Source organism: Helianthus annuus, chromosome 4 (assembly GCF_002127325.2).
Source record: "Helianthus annuus cultivar XRQ/B chromosome 4, HanXRQr2.0-SUNRISE, whole genome shotgun sequence".
In the NCBI taxonomy this organism is placed as follows: Eukaryota; Viridiplantae; Streptophyta; class Magnoliopsida; order Asterales; family Asteraceae; genus Helianthus; species Helianthus annuus.
Genome location: NC_035436.2, coordinates 152,464,618 through 152,483,642, shown reverse-complemented (window position 1 = coordinate 152,483,642; position 19,025 = coordinate 152,464,618). Strand labels below are relative to the sequence as shown.

Below are 19,025 nucleotides of genomic sequence, written 5' to 3'. Positions count from 1 at the left end.
TTGTGCTAATGCACAAGAAAACACATGAAACTTAAATTATACGTCCACAGACGTCGAAGTTTATCACACACAACTTCCAAGGCAAGACCTTTGAAAAATATAAATTAGGCACAATGATACCAATACTAATTCCGTCAGTAAAAGAACTCCTAATCAAAAAGCGGCACTTTGCCATCTGATCTTACAAACGATCAAAATATCGCTGAGGTACGTTGGAATAATATTTCACAACCATCGGTATACAGTCAAATCATTGGCACTACAAAAGAAGTCATCTACCTTTGCAAATCACCTATTTCATTTCATTTCATTCGACATTCTTTGGTAATGTCACTTAACAAAGGTTATCACACGAAATTCCAGATAAAGTTCTTATATTTCTTTCGGTACAATTCTGACTTCTGCCTATAAATAAGTTGACTTTCGTGTTTCTACTTCTTTTAATGGTCATCATACCATAAAGATTTCTTTCATAGTAGCAAATATTAATCTATTTCATTTCTTGGTAAATCTATACCGTACACATGCACTGTTTGTTGTACATGTGGTTCATTTGAGTTACGAAAACCATAGGAAGGCTTCATTCCAATTTATTGTTTTATCAAAAGTTCAAATCTCATTTTGCTATACTTGATCTTTGCATTGTAAACCGCGTTTTACAAAGCGATAACTCTTTAATATCGAATCAATGAATTTTTTGAAAAACTCGATTTTCTTTTGAAGGGTATACATGGTTTCTGTTATAATCATGTCCGTACTTCCTTATTAAAACTCGTTTTATCCAAACCCAGTTAACTTGCTCGCAATACGTATTCAATTCGAAGTCCCATATGATGGATTGAAACCATCATATTCAAAATAGTCCCAACCAGCACTTCAATTCTCTTGAACCATAACATGCTTGTTTAGTCCTCGAAATTCATCAAAATCATTTCTTTGATCACGATCACTTTGTGATGGCATTTTCACAAATTTGAAGATTGCGCTAATCTAGGATCTAATTATTTATTTATTTATATTGAATCTGTTTTGTTAATTTATTTTATAAAAGCAATCTTAACACAATTGTGTGCTAAGATAATGATCCACCATTTCATGTCCTAATTCCGTAGTCCTTACAACCTCAATCGAGCCTTTCGTGATATTTCTTACCTTATCATCATTGATCGAAAAACATTATATAAACTTAATTGATTATATATAGAAACTTACAATATAGTATTCCTGTATTAAAATTTTTTTTGATAAAACCATTAAGGTAAAAGAATTTATATTTTTACGTATAAAATTTTGTTTGAAGTATATTCTCATTTAAGTTTATGCATTTATTATTGGCAATTAATATTAGTTTTATTAGTAGTAATAAGATATTAAATAGTAATAGTGTTAGTATTATTTTTAGATACTAGAGTTATTATCAGGAGCATGTATTGAATAGCCTAGCCTTAGTTAGGCATGGACTGGCCACCTATGCTTAAACAAGGCAGCACTAACCAATATCCAACCATGATAATAACTATTTAATGTATATAAATTAAGTCATCATACTTATTTAGTAAATTTCAATTATATATAAAAAAATATATTTTTATATTATAGAAATATATATATATATTTTGTACTGTAAAGAGAAGACATATTTTCATAAAACAATCAAAGGGACAAATAAAATTATCTAAATAATTGTCTAAATATTCATGAACAAGACATATTATAAATAAATGTTCATCTTGATTAAATATTTCACAACTATTAAATACTTATAGAAATATTCTTTTATAATATATACATATTAAAATATCAAAAGTCATTTATGCAAGCCAATATTTAAGTATGCTTGATATTAAAATAAACATTTATTATTCTACTTTTATGATTTAAAATACCCTAATCTTATAGTTAAACATACTTGATTTTAAAAATAATAATCATGAGTTCTACGATATTGGATAAACCTATTTATAAAACATATATCATTATTTTGTCAAAATTTACCACGGATTTGATATTTTAAACCTATCTATATTTATTTATTATTCTACTTTATGATAACATAAAAGAAAAAGTATTTAATAAATCAAAATATCACCTATTTTTAATCAAACATTTTGATTAAAATCATCTGAATACAATTATGTATTAAGACAAAAATACACTATTGTCTTTTCGTGTATTCTTACAAATCACCCATCTCAGCACATTGATTTTCTCAACATAATTCAATATTTGACAAAACATTTTCATGTTTTCATTTCATTTTGAACCGGTCAATCTTAAGTCTTCCTTAGGTACCAATCAAAGTAAGTTTTCTTCTGACAAAGAATTTTACTAATTCCAAAAAGTTCTTCACACTCATTCTAAAAATCTATACATCATACATCTTTTGGCTTAAACATGATCACCTTGGAAACTATATCATTTCATCGGAATGTCTCATCTTTTGAAATATCCAGATTCGCTTCCTTGAAACTCTCAAATTCAAAAACGGTGAATTTATTCGGTCATCATAATTATTGAATTCTTTCAATCATTACAAACACTTTGTAGCATCCAAATAGATTTGTAGCCTGTACTAAACCCTATTCATACGTCATTCGTTTGATTTGTCATATTCTTGGTACAATTATGTACTCAGATTACGATACACTAAATTCTATTGTCCAGTACCATTTAGGTAAACGATATTGATTTTCGGATAAACATTAACAAATCATTTTCCATATTTCCATTCACAAATAGATAATTATCAATTCGGAATCTCCCACAGTTGATCAAAGTAAGTTCATTGAATCCAATTGTTTCTATAAATCATTTTTATTTTTAAATTTTCATACCCCTCAAAATATCTTTTGATTCCATTCCACAATACATTATTTCTCTTAAGAAGAAACATAAAGAAAATATCATAGTCCAAATCTCGAGGACGAGATTTTTATTAAGGTGGGGAGGATGTAACAACTCTCACTAAAATCAATAATTAGGATGGTAATTATCTATTAAGGAAACCCTAATTAAGACACCCAAGTAATTCTGCACAAACTCTAAAAATTTCAGAACAATCGAAATCAGGATCAGGGCCCCTAAAACTCAGGGGGGTAAACCCTAGTTGACGATTATCCTTATAACTCGTTGTCAAAATTTAAAATTAAGGAGACGTCGACTCAGCAAGCCTAGTCCCACGCGTGGCAACCCTATGACCCTTAGGTGTCCCTTACGGACCGTAAGGGATTAGGCTTACGGTCCGTAAGCATGTCAAATTTCGTGTATAAATAGCCGACATTGGGACTTGAATTCTAGCCTTTAAATGACATAAATTCTCCTTTCGTAGACTGAGTTATAGCAGAAACAATCCACAAACACACACGAATCACTAATTAGTATAGCGGGGTGCTGCTACGATGCCGGGTATTAACTCGATCGCTGTTCAATTCTTTTCTTTTCGTCAGCTCTTATTTTTGTAAATAATAGCTCGGGATTTTACCCTCTGAATCCCTAAACTCTGCTCGTTATTAGGGTAGTAACTCTAATCACTGGTACGATACTTTATCATATCGATTGAAACTATCCGACAGGATGTTTAAGTACTATCCTTTGTCATTAGTCGTGATTCCGACAGGATGTTTGAGTACCACCCGAACTCGGAGAATACTCTGTCATTCGTTGTGAATCCGATGGATGTTTAAGTGATTGCACTTTGTCATTCGTTGTGAGGGTTTTACCTCGTGATTATCGTTAAAAGTTGAATTGAGTTAATACACTAATACGAGTTCCATTGTATCTAGAAATTAGAACTCGTAAGCAAGGAATTGCTAGAATACTTAATAGCTAAATAAACATAATAGTTAAATAAACTTAGCAGTTAAGTTAGCTGAGTAAATTAATTAATCTGTTAAGTAAGATTAATTAACCAGTTAATCAAGATTAATTAAGCTAAGCAAGATTAATTAAGCTAAGTAAGATTTATTTATCACCTAAATAGATAAACATGAAAAATAGATTTATATGGGGTAGATATTATCTAAAGGAAAGTGTTATCTAGGGAAAACTTATCTAGGGAAATTCTGTATAAGGTAAAGCTTATCCTCTTACCTATAAATAGAAAGCTTAGGATTCATTTTCCTTTGCTCATTTCTTCTATTCTTCTCTCTATACGTTGGTGTTTCAACCAATAATCACCGAAGCGATGTTCTGTCCGATCGATTCAGGAACCAACTAACGAATGCCAAAGTGCTGTACTTTGTGAATTTCGGTAAACGGAATCTAAAGTACTATACTTTGTGATGTAACAACTGTCACTAAAATCCATAATTAGGATGGTAATTAACTATTAAGGAAACCCTAATTAAGAAACCCAAGTAATTCTGCACTAACCCTAAAATTTCCAGAACAATCAAAATCAGGATCAGGGCCCCTAAAACTCGGGGGGGGTAAACCCTAGCCAACGATTATCTTAATAACTATCTGTCAAAATCGAATTTTAAGAAACTGTCGACTCATCCAGCCTACATGCACGAAGGGCTACCCTATGAAGTAGGGTGACCCCTCGCGTAGCGCGACGCCCATGGGGGTACCCCTCGCGCTACGCGACGGGGGTCAAATTTCGTATATAAATAGGGGTGTCTGGGACTTGAATTTGAAAGTTGAAACGACGTAAAACGTCAAAATACACGCTGAGTTATCAGCTATATACTACACAAAGACACACAGATCTCGAATCGCTGCCGCAATCAGGGTAATAACTCAATCGCTATTACGATTCATTCTCCGAGATCAATATATCTAAAGAATGTCTAAGTGCCGCCCACTTTGGGTTATGCTTTGTCGTTTGTCGATAATTCGATAAATGAGTTGAAGCATTATACTTTGTCGTTTGTCGATAATTCGATAAATGAGTTGAAGTATTATACTTTGTCGTTTGTCATTTTGATAAACGAGTTGAAGTATTGCACTTTGTCATTCATTGTGAGAATTTGATCTCGTAAGTTATCGTAACTGCTGTATTGATCACTAACCCTGTTTTGTGTGCATTATTGTTAAAATTAGGTTAACAGGGCTAAAATCTTATTCTATCCGTAATAAATCTGCAATGTGAGTTATTCTTCTTTTATAAACTCTTTTCTCACAGTTTGTGAGCTGTTAACTGTTTACAATACTCAAACTTATTTTCAGAATTATAACTTACAGTGATTAAGTTTATGTAATCACCAAATTACAGCCGGTATGTGGGGTATTGTATACATTACTTGATAATCGTCACCATTGGGGCAGCCATTGGGTGATATGACCATAATCACAGACACCATTGGACGTATGGGCCAATGGGTCGAGTGGTAAAGTACTGTGGGTAGATTGGTTGATATCAGAAACATTGTAAAAGATCTTACCACTGTAAATTATAATAAATGTGTCATTTTCAGTAACTAGAATAATTCACTCAGTATTTCCCCGCTGACAACATCTTTTTCAAACATGTTTCAGGTGATCTGCTGTAATTCAGGAAAAATGCAGGGGAAGTATTTCAAGCTTAAGATAGTGGCTCAATATAAAATAAAGAATTATGTTTTATTAATAAAATCTTGTTATTGTAAATTATCGGGGTTTTATCCCGAATTGTGAAATAAAAATAAATCGGGAAAAGTTTTAACTTAGCCGATCCTGTGAATAAATTTTCCGCTGCTGAACTCACAATAAATAAAGTACCGCAGGATTTCTGTCTAGCGGCTCCTGAAGCGGGTAAAACCGGGTCGGGGGCCGTGACAGAAATAAGGTGGTATCAGAGCCACTAAGTTAAGCTAATTAAGTATTTAAACGATACTTAATTTTTCCTGATTACTATTATTATGATTACGTGTTTATGTGCTATTAACTAATTATTTGTTAGTTACAGTATGGGTAAACAAAAGTTGCAAGATATCTATCTTAAATTAGATAGATCAATTTATGAAGAAGGAAGTTCGTCCAAAACTAAATTTTCAAAGCTCCCTACAATTCCTGAAGAAGGAATATTTGTGCAAAAAGCGAATTATGAAAATCCGCTTTCTCCTAGAAAAAGGAATATGATTATTAAGAAAAGTAAGGAGCAAATCAGAGAAAAGAAAATTAAAAAGGAAACCCAGGATTTAATCGATAAATCATCTTGGGAAGATAAACTCGATGAAAAATGGGCAAATTTATATATGCTAGCCACTGTGGCAGAACATGCAAATCTCTAGATGCCCTAAAATTAGCAAGCAGCACTTCCCAATAAGTAAATAAATAAAATTTAGTAAAATAAATCTGAGTATGTTCCCCTGTATTTTGTACAAATAGTGTGAAATAAAACTTCCATGTTTATTTGTTAAACTTTGTTCCAAAGTTTTAACTTGATATTTTGTGCATTTTGCATATATGCTACACAGCATGAACGAGATATCTGAAGCTTTTCAGAACCTCAATCTGTACCCAGTGAATATAGAAGTTTCTCATGAATTTACGGGATATATTGCTGATGTGGACCAACCTATAAAATCTCCTACTCCACCAGTAACCAAACCAAAAAGAAGGCCAAAGAAAAATTATGTGTGGGGAAGCCGTATACGTAAGAAAAAGTCAGTTACAAAACCTCCTAGAGCTAGTAAACCTCTAGAAAAAGGAAAGGCGATTATAATCCAGGAAAACCCTAATCCGCAAGAACAGGAAACTGAAGCCAATGACGAATCTAGGCAAATGGAGGAACAGTTTGATCAGTATTCTCAAGAAATAGAAATAGAAATAGGGCAAGGTTCTAGACCAACTCAGGTAGAATTCGGAGAGAGCTCTAATCAAAATAAGAAAATTACCTTTCAGGATCAGATAGATATTTTACTGGAAAAATGTGAGACTATGCAACCTGCTAGTCCGGGTATTTTTACCTATCCTATCGAAAACCCAATCCCTATGAATTTTGCACCAACCATCACTGAACCAATAATCCATAACCAACCTGTAGAAATGGAAGAATGGTGGACCAACGATTGGCAATTTCAAAATATTGTCAATAACGCTTACTCATTTCTTCCACAGTTCGACCCAGAACCCCTACCTAATCCACCAATGAGCAATGAAAACCTGGCTGAACTTCGCCATTTCGGTGAGGAGTTGATGGATGCAGGGAATAGAATTAGGGAGATAGGGGGACAGATTGCCTGGAAGTATGACGAGAGGGAACTTCGTTTTTAGGACGATAAGTAGGAGGATGGTGAAACTATCTTTGTATAATAGTAAAAGTAAATAGCGAAACCAGTTGTAACATAACAAATAAAACCTTGTAAAATATCGGTGTGTATTAATGCATACTATACTGATATGAAATAGAATCGAGAAATCGATAATTTTGGCTTTATGTGCTTTAATTGTTTGAATTATTAATATAAATTGCTAATTGCTAATTACTTATAATAAATTTTCATCAGATGGCAAATAATAATAACGAACCAGTAAATGAAGTTAATCAATCAGAGCAACACCCAGAAGATCAATATATGACCAAACAAGATATTGAAAATATGGTTGCCCAAGGAATAGCCAATGCAATTCCAATGTTCGTTGCTGCTATGAAAAATCCAAACGATCCACAACATATTGTTCCTAGTAAACATACCATCGAAGATAATTTCAGTAACAGTATAAACGGGGGCAATGATCATATAAATCATGACAATGAATCTCAGCACACGCCGCGCCCTAAGAAGCGAAAAGCTGCAACGCCTGGTTGCACTTTTAAAGAATTTCTTGCTTGTAAACCCGCTGAATTTGCAGGCAACGAAGGAGCAACTGCAACACTGCGATGGTTAGAGAAAACCGAAGCAGTAATTGCAATAAGTAAATGTGCTGAAGAAGACCAAGTCATGTATGCCTCAAATCTGTTTAAGGAAGGAGCACTAGAATGGTGGAACACAGTGCTGCAAGCAAAAGGAAGACGAGTGGCTTATGCTATGACTTGGGAAGAATTTAAGAATCTTGTTGAAAGAAAATTCTGTCCTGAGTATGAGAAGGAACAAATGGCAAATAAGTTCCTAAATCATCGAATGACCGGGGTAGATTGTCGTGGTTATACTTCGACATTCTTCGAATATGCGAGAGTGGTACCTAACTTGGCTTCGCCAGAACCGGTACTCATTTCTCGATATATTTGGGGATTAATTAGCGAAATTCGTAATATCGTTAAAGCTGCGAGACCTCGCACTATTGACGATGCAGTAGAATTAGCTAATACCCTAACCGACGAACTGATACGCACAAGAGATGAAGATAGGAAGAAAGAATTGGCTCAGAAGATTACCCAAGGATTTAGAATGGGTAATAGTAGCAATTTCAAGAAGAAAGGAGCGAGACAATCTTCAATCCCGCCATTTTGCAGAAATTGCAGAAGGAAGCATTTTGGAAAATGCAATGCAATTTGTAACTTCTGCAAATCTGTGGGCCATAGTGAAGAAAACTGTAAGAAGAAAACTGTAACCTGTTTTCACTGTGGGGAAATAGGACATTACAAAACTGAATGTCCTAAACTGAACAAAATCACGGATAACAAAGGCAAACCCGTTGAAGGAACTGTTAAGAAAAATGCCAGAGCTTTCCAGCTAACTACTCAAGAAGCCGAGCTCATTCCGGATGTAATAGCCGGTACGTTTTTAGTTCACAACGTCTATGCAAAAGTATTATTTGACTCTGGTGCAAACCAAAGTTTTATAAATACTTCCTTCTGTCAAGCTCTTAAGTTACCATTAACTACCGTTAGGCAGATTTTTACAGTCGAAACTGCAGATGGGAATTCAGTTAAAATCAATCAGGTTTTGCAAAAAGTAGAAATAGAACTTTCAGGTCATAAGTTTGTTGCAAACCTATTACCTATGAAATTAGCTGAGTTTGATGTTGTGTTAGGAATGGATTGGTTAATAGCCAACCATGCTCAAATCATATGTGATAGAAATTCTATAGAAATTCAAGCACCTACTGGAGAGGTAGTTAAGATTTCAGGAGATAAACCTCGGAAGCCATTAAAGTTCATATCAGTAATGAAAGTTGCTAATTATGAACGAAACCAAGGAATAGTATATATGATTTCCGTAATCATTTGTACTAAAGGCAAAGAACTCAAGGAAATTCCTGTAGTCTCAGAATACCCAGATGTATTTCCAGAAGATTTACCTGGATTGCCACCAGATAGAGAGGTAGAATTTAGGATTCATCTAATTCTAGGAACTACACCGATAGCCAAGGCACCTTATCGATTAGCTCCTACCGAAATGCTAGAATTAAAGAAGCAATTAGATGAATTACTAAGCAAAGGATTTATACAACCTAGTTCATCCCCTTGGGGTGCACCAGTGTTGTTTGTGAAAAAGAAAGATGGATCAATGAGAATGTGTATTGACTATAGAGAGTTGAATAAGGTCACAATTAAGAATCGGTACCCATTACCTAGGATTGACGATCTTTTCGATCAATTACAAGGAGCTAGGTATTTCTCTAAGATAGACTTAAGATCCGGATATCATCAATTGAAGGTACAAGAGGAAGACATACCTAAAACTGCTTTCAGAACTAGGTATGGTCATTATGAGTTTACAGTCATGCCCTTCGGATTAACCAATGCCCCAGCTGCATTCATGGACATGATGAACCGAATCTGTAAACCATATTTGGATAAATTTGTGATCGTATTTATTGACGATATACTCATTTATTCCAAAAGTCAAGTCGAGCATTGTCAGCACTTGCATGCACTCTTAACTTTGTTAAGAAAAGAAAAATTGTACGCTAAATTCTCAAAGTGTGAATTTTGGTTACAAGAAGTGCAATTCTTAGGCCATATGGTGAATCATGAAGGTATTCACGTAGATCCTGCTAAGATCGAAGCAATTACCAACTGGAAGGTTCCACAAACTGCAATGGAAATTAGAAGTTTTATAGGTTTAGCCGGTTATTATAGACGGTTTATTAAGGATTTTTCCAAGATAGCCGTACCATTAACTAAGCTGACCTGTAAAGCCACTAAGTTTGAATGGGGACCAAAACAAGAAGAAGCTTTTAGAATCTTAAAGCAGAAATTAACCAATGCGCCAATCTTAGCCTTACCAGAAGGAACAGAAGATTTTGAAATATATTGTGATGCTTCAAAATTAGGATATGGATGCGTGTTGATGCAACGCAAGAAGGTAATTGCGTATGCCTCCAGACAATTGAAAAAGCACGAAGAAAACTATACGACTCATGATTTAGAACTAGGAGCCATAGTTTTTGCCCTTAAGATTTGGAGACATTATCTGTATGGAAGTAAGTTTACTGTTTATACGGATCATAAGAGTTTAAGGTATATATTCGGGCAAAAAAGAGTTAAACATGAGACAAAGAAGATGGATGGAAGTTCTGAGTGATTATGACTGTGATATTCAATATCACGAAGGAAAGGCCAACGTAGTAGCAGATGCCTTAAGTCGTAAGTTCCATGAAAAGCAAAAGCGAGTCCGTGCTCTTAGAATAAATCTACAAGTAGATTTAAGGGAACAAGTGAAGGAAATTCAGAAAACGGCAATCAAGGACGAGGCCGAAGGAATGAAAGGTTACCTAAAAGAATTGGAACAAGGAAATGATGGAATTTGGAAATTTCACAAAAGCAGAATTTGGGTACCTAAACAAGGAAATTTAAGATCAAAAATTTTAGAAGAAGCTCATAAATCTAGGTATACTGTACACCCAGGAAACAACAAAATGTACCAAGATTTAAGAAAGAATTTCTGGTGGATAGGAATGAAAAAGGATATAGCTGAATACGTATCTAAGTGTTTAACCTGTTCACAAGTTAAAGCCGAACACCAGAAACCCTCAGGTTTACTACAACAGTTAGAAATGCCTGTATGGAAATGGGAACTTATAACAATGGACTTTGTTACTAAGTTACCCAGAACCAGAAAAGGTAATGATGCGATTTGGGTAATCGTGGATCGATTAACCAAATCAGCTCATTTTCTACCAATAAAAGAAACCTTTAGCATGGAAAGATTAGCCAAGCTGTATGTGGATGAAATAGTATCCTTACATGGAGTCCCGCTCTCCATTGTATCAGATAGAGATAGTCGTTTCACTTCCCGATTTTGGACAAGTTTCCAAGAATCAATGGGAACCCGACACAACCTGAGTACTGCATATCATCCACAGACCGACGGACAAAGTGAAAGGACAATCCAAACTCTGGAAGACATGCTCCGAGCATGTGTAATTGACTTTGGAGGTAATTGGGATAACCATTTACCATTAATTGAATACTCCTATAATAATAGTTATCATTCAAGTATAGAAGCCGCTCCATTCGAGGCACTATATGGACGCAAGTGCAGAACACCCGTATATTGGGCAGAAATAGGAGAAAGTCAATTATCAGGTCCAGAAATCGTGTAAGAAACCACAGACAAGATAACCCGAATCAAGGAAAGATTGAAAACAGCCAGAGATCGCCAGAAGAGCTATGCCGACAATCGTCGCAAACCACTTGAATTCCAAATAGGAGACAAAGTATCTCCTTGGAAAGGTGTTGTAAGATTCGGTAAGAAAGGGAAACTGAGTCCCCGATATGTTGGACCATTTCCAGTGATTCAACGAATCGGACCAGTTGCTTATCGCTTACAACTACCAGAAGAACTAGCTGGAGTACATGATGTATTTCATGTATCCAATCTCAAGAAATGTTTATCAGACGAATCCCTGGTAGTACCTCTTCAAGATGTAGAGGTAAACGAAAAATTAAAGTTTATAGAGAAACCACTACAGATCGAAGATAGAAAAGTCAAGTTTCTCAAACACAAACGACTGGTGTTGGTCAAAGTCAAATGGAATTCAAAAAGAGGACCAGAATACACTTGGGAGCTGGAATCGGAAATGAAGCGCAAATATCCTCATTTATTCCAATAAATCTCGAGGACGAGATTTTTCTTAAGGTGGGGAGAATGTAACAACTGTCACTAAAATCCATAATTAGGATGGTAATTAGCTATTAAGGAAACCCTAATTAAGAAACCCAAGTAATTCTGCACTAACCCTAAAATTTCCAGAACAATCAGAATCAGGATCAGGGCCCCTAAAACTCAGGGGGGGATAAACCCTAGCCAACGATTATCTTAATAACTATCTGTCAAAATCGAATTTTAAGAAACTGTCGACTCATCCAGCCTACATGCACGAAGGGCTACCCTATGAAGTAGGGTGACCCCTCGCGTAGCGCGACGCCCATGGGGGTACCCCTCGCGCTACGCGACGGGGGTCAAATTTCGTATATAAATAGGGGTGTCTGGGACTTGAATTTGAAAGTTGAAACGACGTAAAACGTCAAAATACACGCTGAGTTATCAGCTATATACTACACAAACACACACAGATCTCGAATCGCTGCCGCAATCAGGGTAATAACTCAATCGCTATTACGATTCATTCTCCGAGATCAATATATCCAAAGAATGTCTAAGTGCCGCCCACTTTGGGTTATGCTTTGTCGTTTGTCGATAATTCGATAAATGAGTTGAAGCATTATACTTTGTCGTTTGTCAATAATTCGATAAATGAGTTGAAGGATTATACTTTGTCGTTTGTCATTTTGATAAACGAGTTGAAGTATTGCACTTTGTCATTCATTGTGAGAATTTGATCTCGTAAGTTATCGTAACTGCTGTATTGATCACTAACCCTGTTTTGTGTGCATTATTGTTAAAATTAGGTTAACAGGGCTAAAATCTTATTCTATCCGTAATTAATCTGCAATGTGAGTTATTCTTCTTTTATAAACTCTTTTCTCACAGTTTGTGAGCTGTTAACTGTTTACAATACTCAAACTTATTTTCAGAATTATAACTTACAGTGATTAAGTTTATGTAATCACCAAATTACAGCCGGTATGTGGGGTATTGTATACATTACTTGATAGTCGTCACCATTGGGGCAGCCATTGGGTGATATGACCATAATCACAGACACCATTGGACGTATGGGCCAATGGGTCGAGTGGTAAAGTACTGTGGGTAGATTGGTTGATATCAGAAACATTGTAAAAGATCTTACCACTGTAAATTATAATAAATGTGTCATTTTCAGTAACTAGAATAATTCACTCAGTATTTCCCCGCTGACAACATCTTTTTCAAACATGTTTCAGGTGATCTGCTGTAATTCAGGAAAAATGCAGGGGAAGCATTTCAAGCTTAAGATAGTGGCTCAATATAAAATAAAGAATTATGTTTTATTAATAAAATCTTGTTATTGTAAATTATCGGGGTTTTATCCCGAATTGTGAAATAAAAATAAATCGGGAAAAGTTTTAACTTAGCCGATCCTGTGAATAAATTTTCCGCTGCTGAACTCACAATAAATAAAGTACCGCAGGATTTCTGTCTAGCGGCTCCTGAAGCGGGTAAAACCGGGTCGGGGGCCGTGACAGAAATAAGGTGGTATCAGAGCCACTAAGTTAAGCTAATTAAGTATTTAAACGATACTTAATTTTTCCTGATTACTATTATTATGATTACGTGTTTATGTGCTTTTAACTAATTATTTGTTAGTTACAGTATGGGTAAACAAAAGTTGCAAGATATCTATCTTAAATTAGATAGATCAATTTATGAAGAAGGAAGTTCGTCCAAAACTAAATTTTCAAAGCTCCCTACAATTCCTAAAGAAGGAATATTTGTGCAAAAAGCGAATTATGAAAATCCGCTTTCTCCTAGAAAAAGGAATATGATTATTAAGGAAAGTAAGGAGCAAATCATAGAAAAGAAAATTAAAAAGGAAACCAAGGATTTAATCGATAAATCATCTTGGGAAGATAAACTCGATGAAAAATGGGCAAATTTATATATGCTAGCCACTGTGGCAGAACATGCAAATCTCTAGATGCCCTAAAATTAGCAAGCAGCACTTCCCAATAAGTAAATAAATAAAATTTAGTAAAATAAATCTGAGTATGTTCCCCTATATTTTGTACAAATAGTGTGAAATAAAACTTCCATGTTTATTTGTTAAACTTTGTTCCAAAGTTTTAACTTGATATTTTGTGCATTTTGCATATATGCTACACAGCATGAACGAGATATCTGAAGCTTTTCAGAACCTCAATCTGTACCCAGTGAATATAGAAGTTTCTCATGAATTTACGGGATATATTGCTGATGTGGACCAACCTATAAAATCTCCTACTCCACCAGTAACCAAACCAAAAAGAAGGCCAAAGAAAAATTATGTGTGGGGAAGCCGTATACGTAAGAAAAAGTCAGTTACAAAACCTCCTAGAGCTAGTAAACCTCTAGAAAAAGGAAAGGCGATTATAATCCAGGAAAACCCTAATCCGCAAGAACAGGAAACTGAAGCCAATGACGAATCTAGGCAAATGGAGGAACAGTTTGATCAGTATTCTCAAGAAATAGAAATAGAAATAGGGCAAGGTTCTAGACCAACTCAGGTAGAATTCGGAGAGAGCTCTAATCAAAATAAGAAAATTACCTTTCAGGATCAGATAGATATTTTACTGGAAAAATGTGAGACTATGCAACCTGCTAGTCCGGGTATTTTTACCTATCCTATCGAAAACCCAATCCCTATGAATTTTGCACCAACCATCACTGAACCAATAATCCATAACCAACCTGTAGAAATGGAAGAATGGTGGACCAACGATTGGCAATTTCAAAATATTGTCAATAACGCTTACTCATTTCTCCCGAATTGTGAAATAAAAATAAATCGGGAAAAGTTTTAACTTAGCCGATCCTGTGAATAAATTTTCCGCTGCTAAACTCACAATAAATAAAGTACCGCAGGATTTCTGTCTAGCGGCTCCTGAAGCGGGTAAAACTGGGTCGGGGGCCGTGACATGTGAGTTCATTAAATGGATACCAAAGTACTGTCTGAATAAGACTATACTTTGTGAAATTCGTTAAGGTTCGAATCTCGTGACTACCGTTAAGGTTTGATTTGGGTTTTACACAAATACGTATTCCATTCTGTTAAACTATATATTTAACTACCAAAAATACTTCCCACTACACACTCACAATCAAACAAACTATTAAATCATCAGAAGATACAGAATAATAAAGTGCATGCTTAATTATCGGAAGAAGTAGAATCAAGAAGCTTGTTAACTCAATCTTGCATGCTTATAAAGTGAGTCATTCCTCTTTTATAAACTCTTTTCTCACAGTTTGTGAGTCAACTGTTTTACAAAACTCCAAGTTATTTTCCAAAGTTATAATTACAGGGATTAAGTCTATGTAATCACCAAATTACAGCCGGTATGTGGGGTTTTGTATACATTACTTATTTCCCGTCACACTTGGACAAACGGGTGGCCAAGGGGTGATCTGACCACAGTCACAGACACCATTGGACAAATGGGCTAGCCAATGGATGGTCGAGTGACAAATACTGTGGGTAGTTGGTTTGATATCAGAAACATTGTAATTCCCCTTAATACTGTAGATTATAACAAATGTGTCGTTTTCAGCAAAATGAATGATTCACTCAGTATTTCCCGCTGACAAAACCTTTTTAAAACACGTTTCAGGTAATTACAGTAGATTGGCGTAAGGATTGGATCCGGCACTGAAAGGACTTCAAGGAGTGGCTTATTTTATTAATTAAATCAAATTAAGAAATATTGTTTTTATTAAAAGCTACCTTTGTAAAACATGGAATTTATTCCATCTATTTAAATAAAATCCGGTGTTTCTAAACTCTGATATTTTTCCTAACTCACGGTCCTGATGTAATTTCCGCTGCAATGTTTTTCAAAATAATCACCGGTACCACTGGACTGCTCACGGCACCGATTCCGGCCAGGATGGGGTCGGGGGTCGTGACAATTAGGCTGGGACTATTTTTTCATCCAAATGTCTCACAACCATCTCAGCGTCGTATTCCCCTATAAACAAGTTAATTTGCCTCTTGTAGTTCTTAAATTCAACTTTACTGGCACCCACATCTTCAAAACCGCCAAAACAAGTCTTCATAACATTAAACGCCTTAACCGGACCCAAATTCAACTTAGACATGTTGTGTATAACATGCTTTTGGAGCTGAGTGAGGTGTCGTTCAGTTGGAAGAAAATGCTTATCAGGACATTCAACAAGATCATGGTTGTGCTCCTCAACAAACTTATAAACCTTCCATGATCCAGCCTAAAAAATTACACATAATAGTGCACCACAATCAGTCCTTTTTGAAAAGTTGGATCGCATAATTTGTTCCTTTTGATTGGGGTCCAACGTATCAACCTTCTTGTCTTTATATACCCTAGCTCTCGTACACATGTAATATTTAATATGTCTTTCACCTTTGGCGTTAATCTTTCCAGTCCTTTTCTTGACAGAAAAACCACAAGCCTTGGCATACGTAACATACATTGAATAACAATCATCGAGGCTTGTGAATATCATGTCCATTTTGGGATTTATCCCTTCACTAACGTCAGGAATAATAAATGGTAAACCGGTTTTGGGGCAAAACCTTTCATTCGAGGAAACACCTTTGTCTGAGAAAACACAGTGACAAACAATTTCAGACAAACACCATAAAAATAGAAATTGTCTCCTTATAGCATTATCGATGAAAACGCCATTACTTGAATAATAAACAAGACATAATAAACATATAATTGAAAATGCCATAATAAAAACACCATTAGTTGATTAATTAACAAATATGATGAATTAACAATATTAATGAAATGTGATAATCAAAATGACATGAGTTGAATAATTAACAATATGAAAAATTAACAAATATAACATGATAATGAAAACGCCATAGTTAATAAAACTGATGTTTACAAATTAACAATAGTAAGAACTGATGTTTACAAATATTACTCAATAATATTCAAAACTAATCAGGTGTAAAACACCAATGATCATAAACCATAAGTATATATTAGATCTCAAACGACAATTAACATTAATAATGAAAACTCCAATTAGCAGTTCTTACTAAATGTTAAACAACCAATGAAAACGCCAAAAATTAGATACATGAAGAACGCCATTGAAACATACAACGCATTGTGAAATATTAATTTGAAAAAAAACGACAATGAAACAAGCATAAAGAACAAAACGCAATATCTGTTGTATATGTGTTGCATGATTTGTTGCAACAAATATGAAAACGTCATCAAATATTACTTTCTCGAACAGAATACATGTTAGACACCATAGATCTGGAAAGCTTGGAAAGGAGGTAACTACTAATAGGAATTTTTTGGAGTTTTATTGGAAACCGATTTATAACGCGAAGTATGGAGGGAAACATGCACAATGACAATCGTACCCCTGCATATCATTTAGTGCCCCCTGCCATGTGTTGGGCTAGGTTCCGTTTTCGCCACTTTCACACTTTCAGCCGATTTCTCCTGATCTCGTTTCTATGTATATGTATATGTATATAGCAATATTATATTCATATTAAAGATAAAAAATGCTTAATTTTATAGTTTTTTTAATAAAATATAAAGTATGTAAAAGTTATTTTAATTTAAAAAACAAGGTGGAAAATTCCTAAAATTATGGGAGTAACTAATGGAAAATGAGAAAATGACTAAAACACCATTGAATCTTATTAAATAATATAGTAATAGTTAATAATGATGTGTAATTAATCTTAGACCTTAATTCAATTAATCAACGCTCAAGGCACGTTCTTATTGTTTTTAGATAAGATAAGGTTTGTATAGGATCTTAACTCTGCGTTTAACTATATAAGTTTACATATATAAAAATATATTGCATGCCATGATCGCTAGTTGTAATTATATTCTATAGATAGTGATAAAGTCTATGTGAAGAGGGAAATCGTGTTACCAATTGATGGAATATGAGTTTACTTCAAATGAAAGTATTTTAACTGTTGAATCAAACTCAAGCTGGCGTCACACGAAAACACAAACACCTTGAACAACTTGTTCAACTCCTTTTATAAATCAAAGGAGAATTACAATGAACAAAAAATAATTAACCTAAGACCTTATTATAGCTAACCTACTTGGAGAACAATAAAAAACCTTAAGACCCTTATTATAGCTAACCTACTTGGAGACACTAAGCATTTAAACTTGGATACATAATCCTTCAAAACTTCCAATTTGAATAAAACTCCATAAGTATAACTATTTATCCTTAGAATTTAGATCTCATCCAAACCACCCCTTTAAGATCAACTGTATCGCCATTTGTTGTTTTAGCTTCTATCACTCCCTCTCAACATCAACTTTCATGCAAATTCCTTTGCAGAAATCAACAAGCTTTGGTCCTCGCAAACTTGTAGAAAACATATTAGCTGTTTAATCTTGGGTATTGACATACTCTAGATTTACTTCTTTCTGCAACACTTTCTCTCGCACAAAATGGTAATGAACCTCAGTGTGTTTTGTTCTTGCATGTAAGGTTTGGGTTCTCCACCAACTTGATTGATGACATGTTATTAAGAAACAGAGTTACCTCATCGCTTTCTAACTATTAATTCAGGTCTTTCATCAATAATAATAGCTACATTAAATCTTTGGTAACTAAAGCAGTTGCTCGATACTCTGCTTTAGTAGCAGAAAATGATATCATAGGTTGTCGTTTGCTACACCAAATGATAGCACTACCCTCCAATTTAGAAACATACCCGGCCGTGGACCTCTTCGTATCCAAATATCCAACATATTCAGCATCGTTATACCCGACAAGTTCCAGCTTTGAGTGTTTTCTTGAAGTTAACACAATATTTCAAAGTTGTTTTCATGTACCTTAGAACTCGTCTCGCAACTTCCATTTATGGTTTTAATGATGTTTTCATTTACCAGCTCAAGACGCCTACAAAAATGGCTAGACCTGGCCTTGTCAGAGTAAGACTGATTAGACTACGTACCAGTTTTTTGGTACATGATGGCCTCTTCTAACTCCCTTCCTTTATCCATACATAACTTCATAACTGTATCTAAAGGAGTATTCAATGATTTGCAATCTAGCATACCAAAGTTAACTACCAAG

The 19,025-nt window shown here is 34.7% G+C and overlaps 1 protein-coding gene across 1 annotated transcript in view; it reads right to left on the bottom strand.

Moving 5' to 3' along the window:
- The window catches only part of LOC118491564 (protein FAR1-RELATED SEQUENCE 2-like), a 34,978-nt gene that overhangs the window by 7,762 nt on the left and 8,191 nt on the right, over nucleotides 1–19,025 (bottom strand). The window contains exon 2 of the mRNA XM_035989433.1: nucleotides 15,940–16,175. Within this exon, the coding sequence (XP_035845326.1) occupies nucleotides 15,940–16,175 (236 nt within the window). The remainder of the gene's footprint in view (nucleotides 1–15,939; nucleotides 16,176–19,025) is intronic.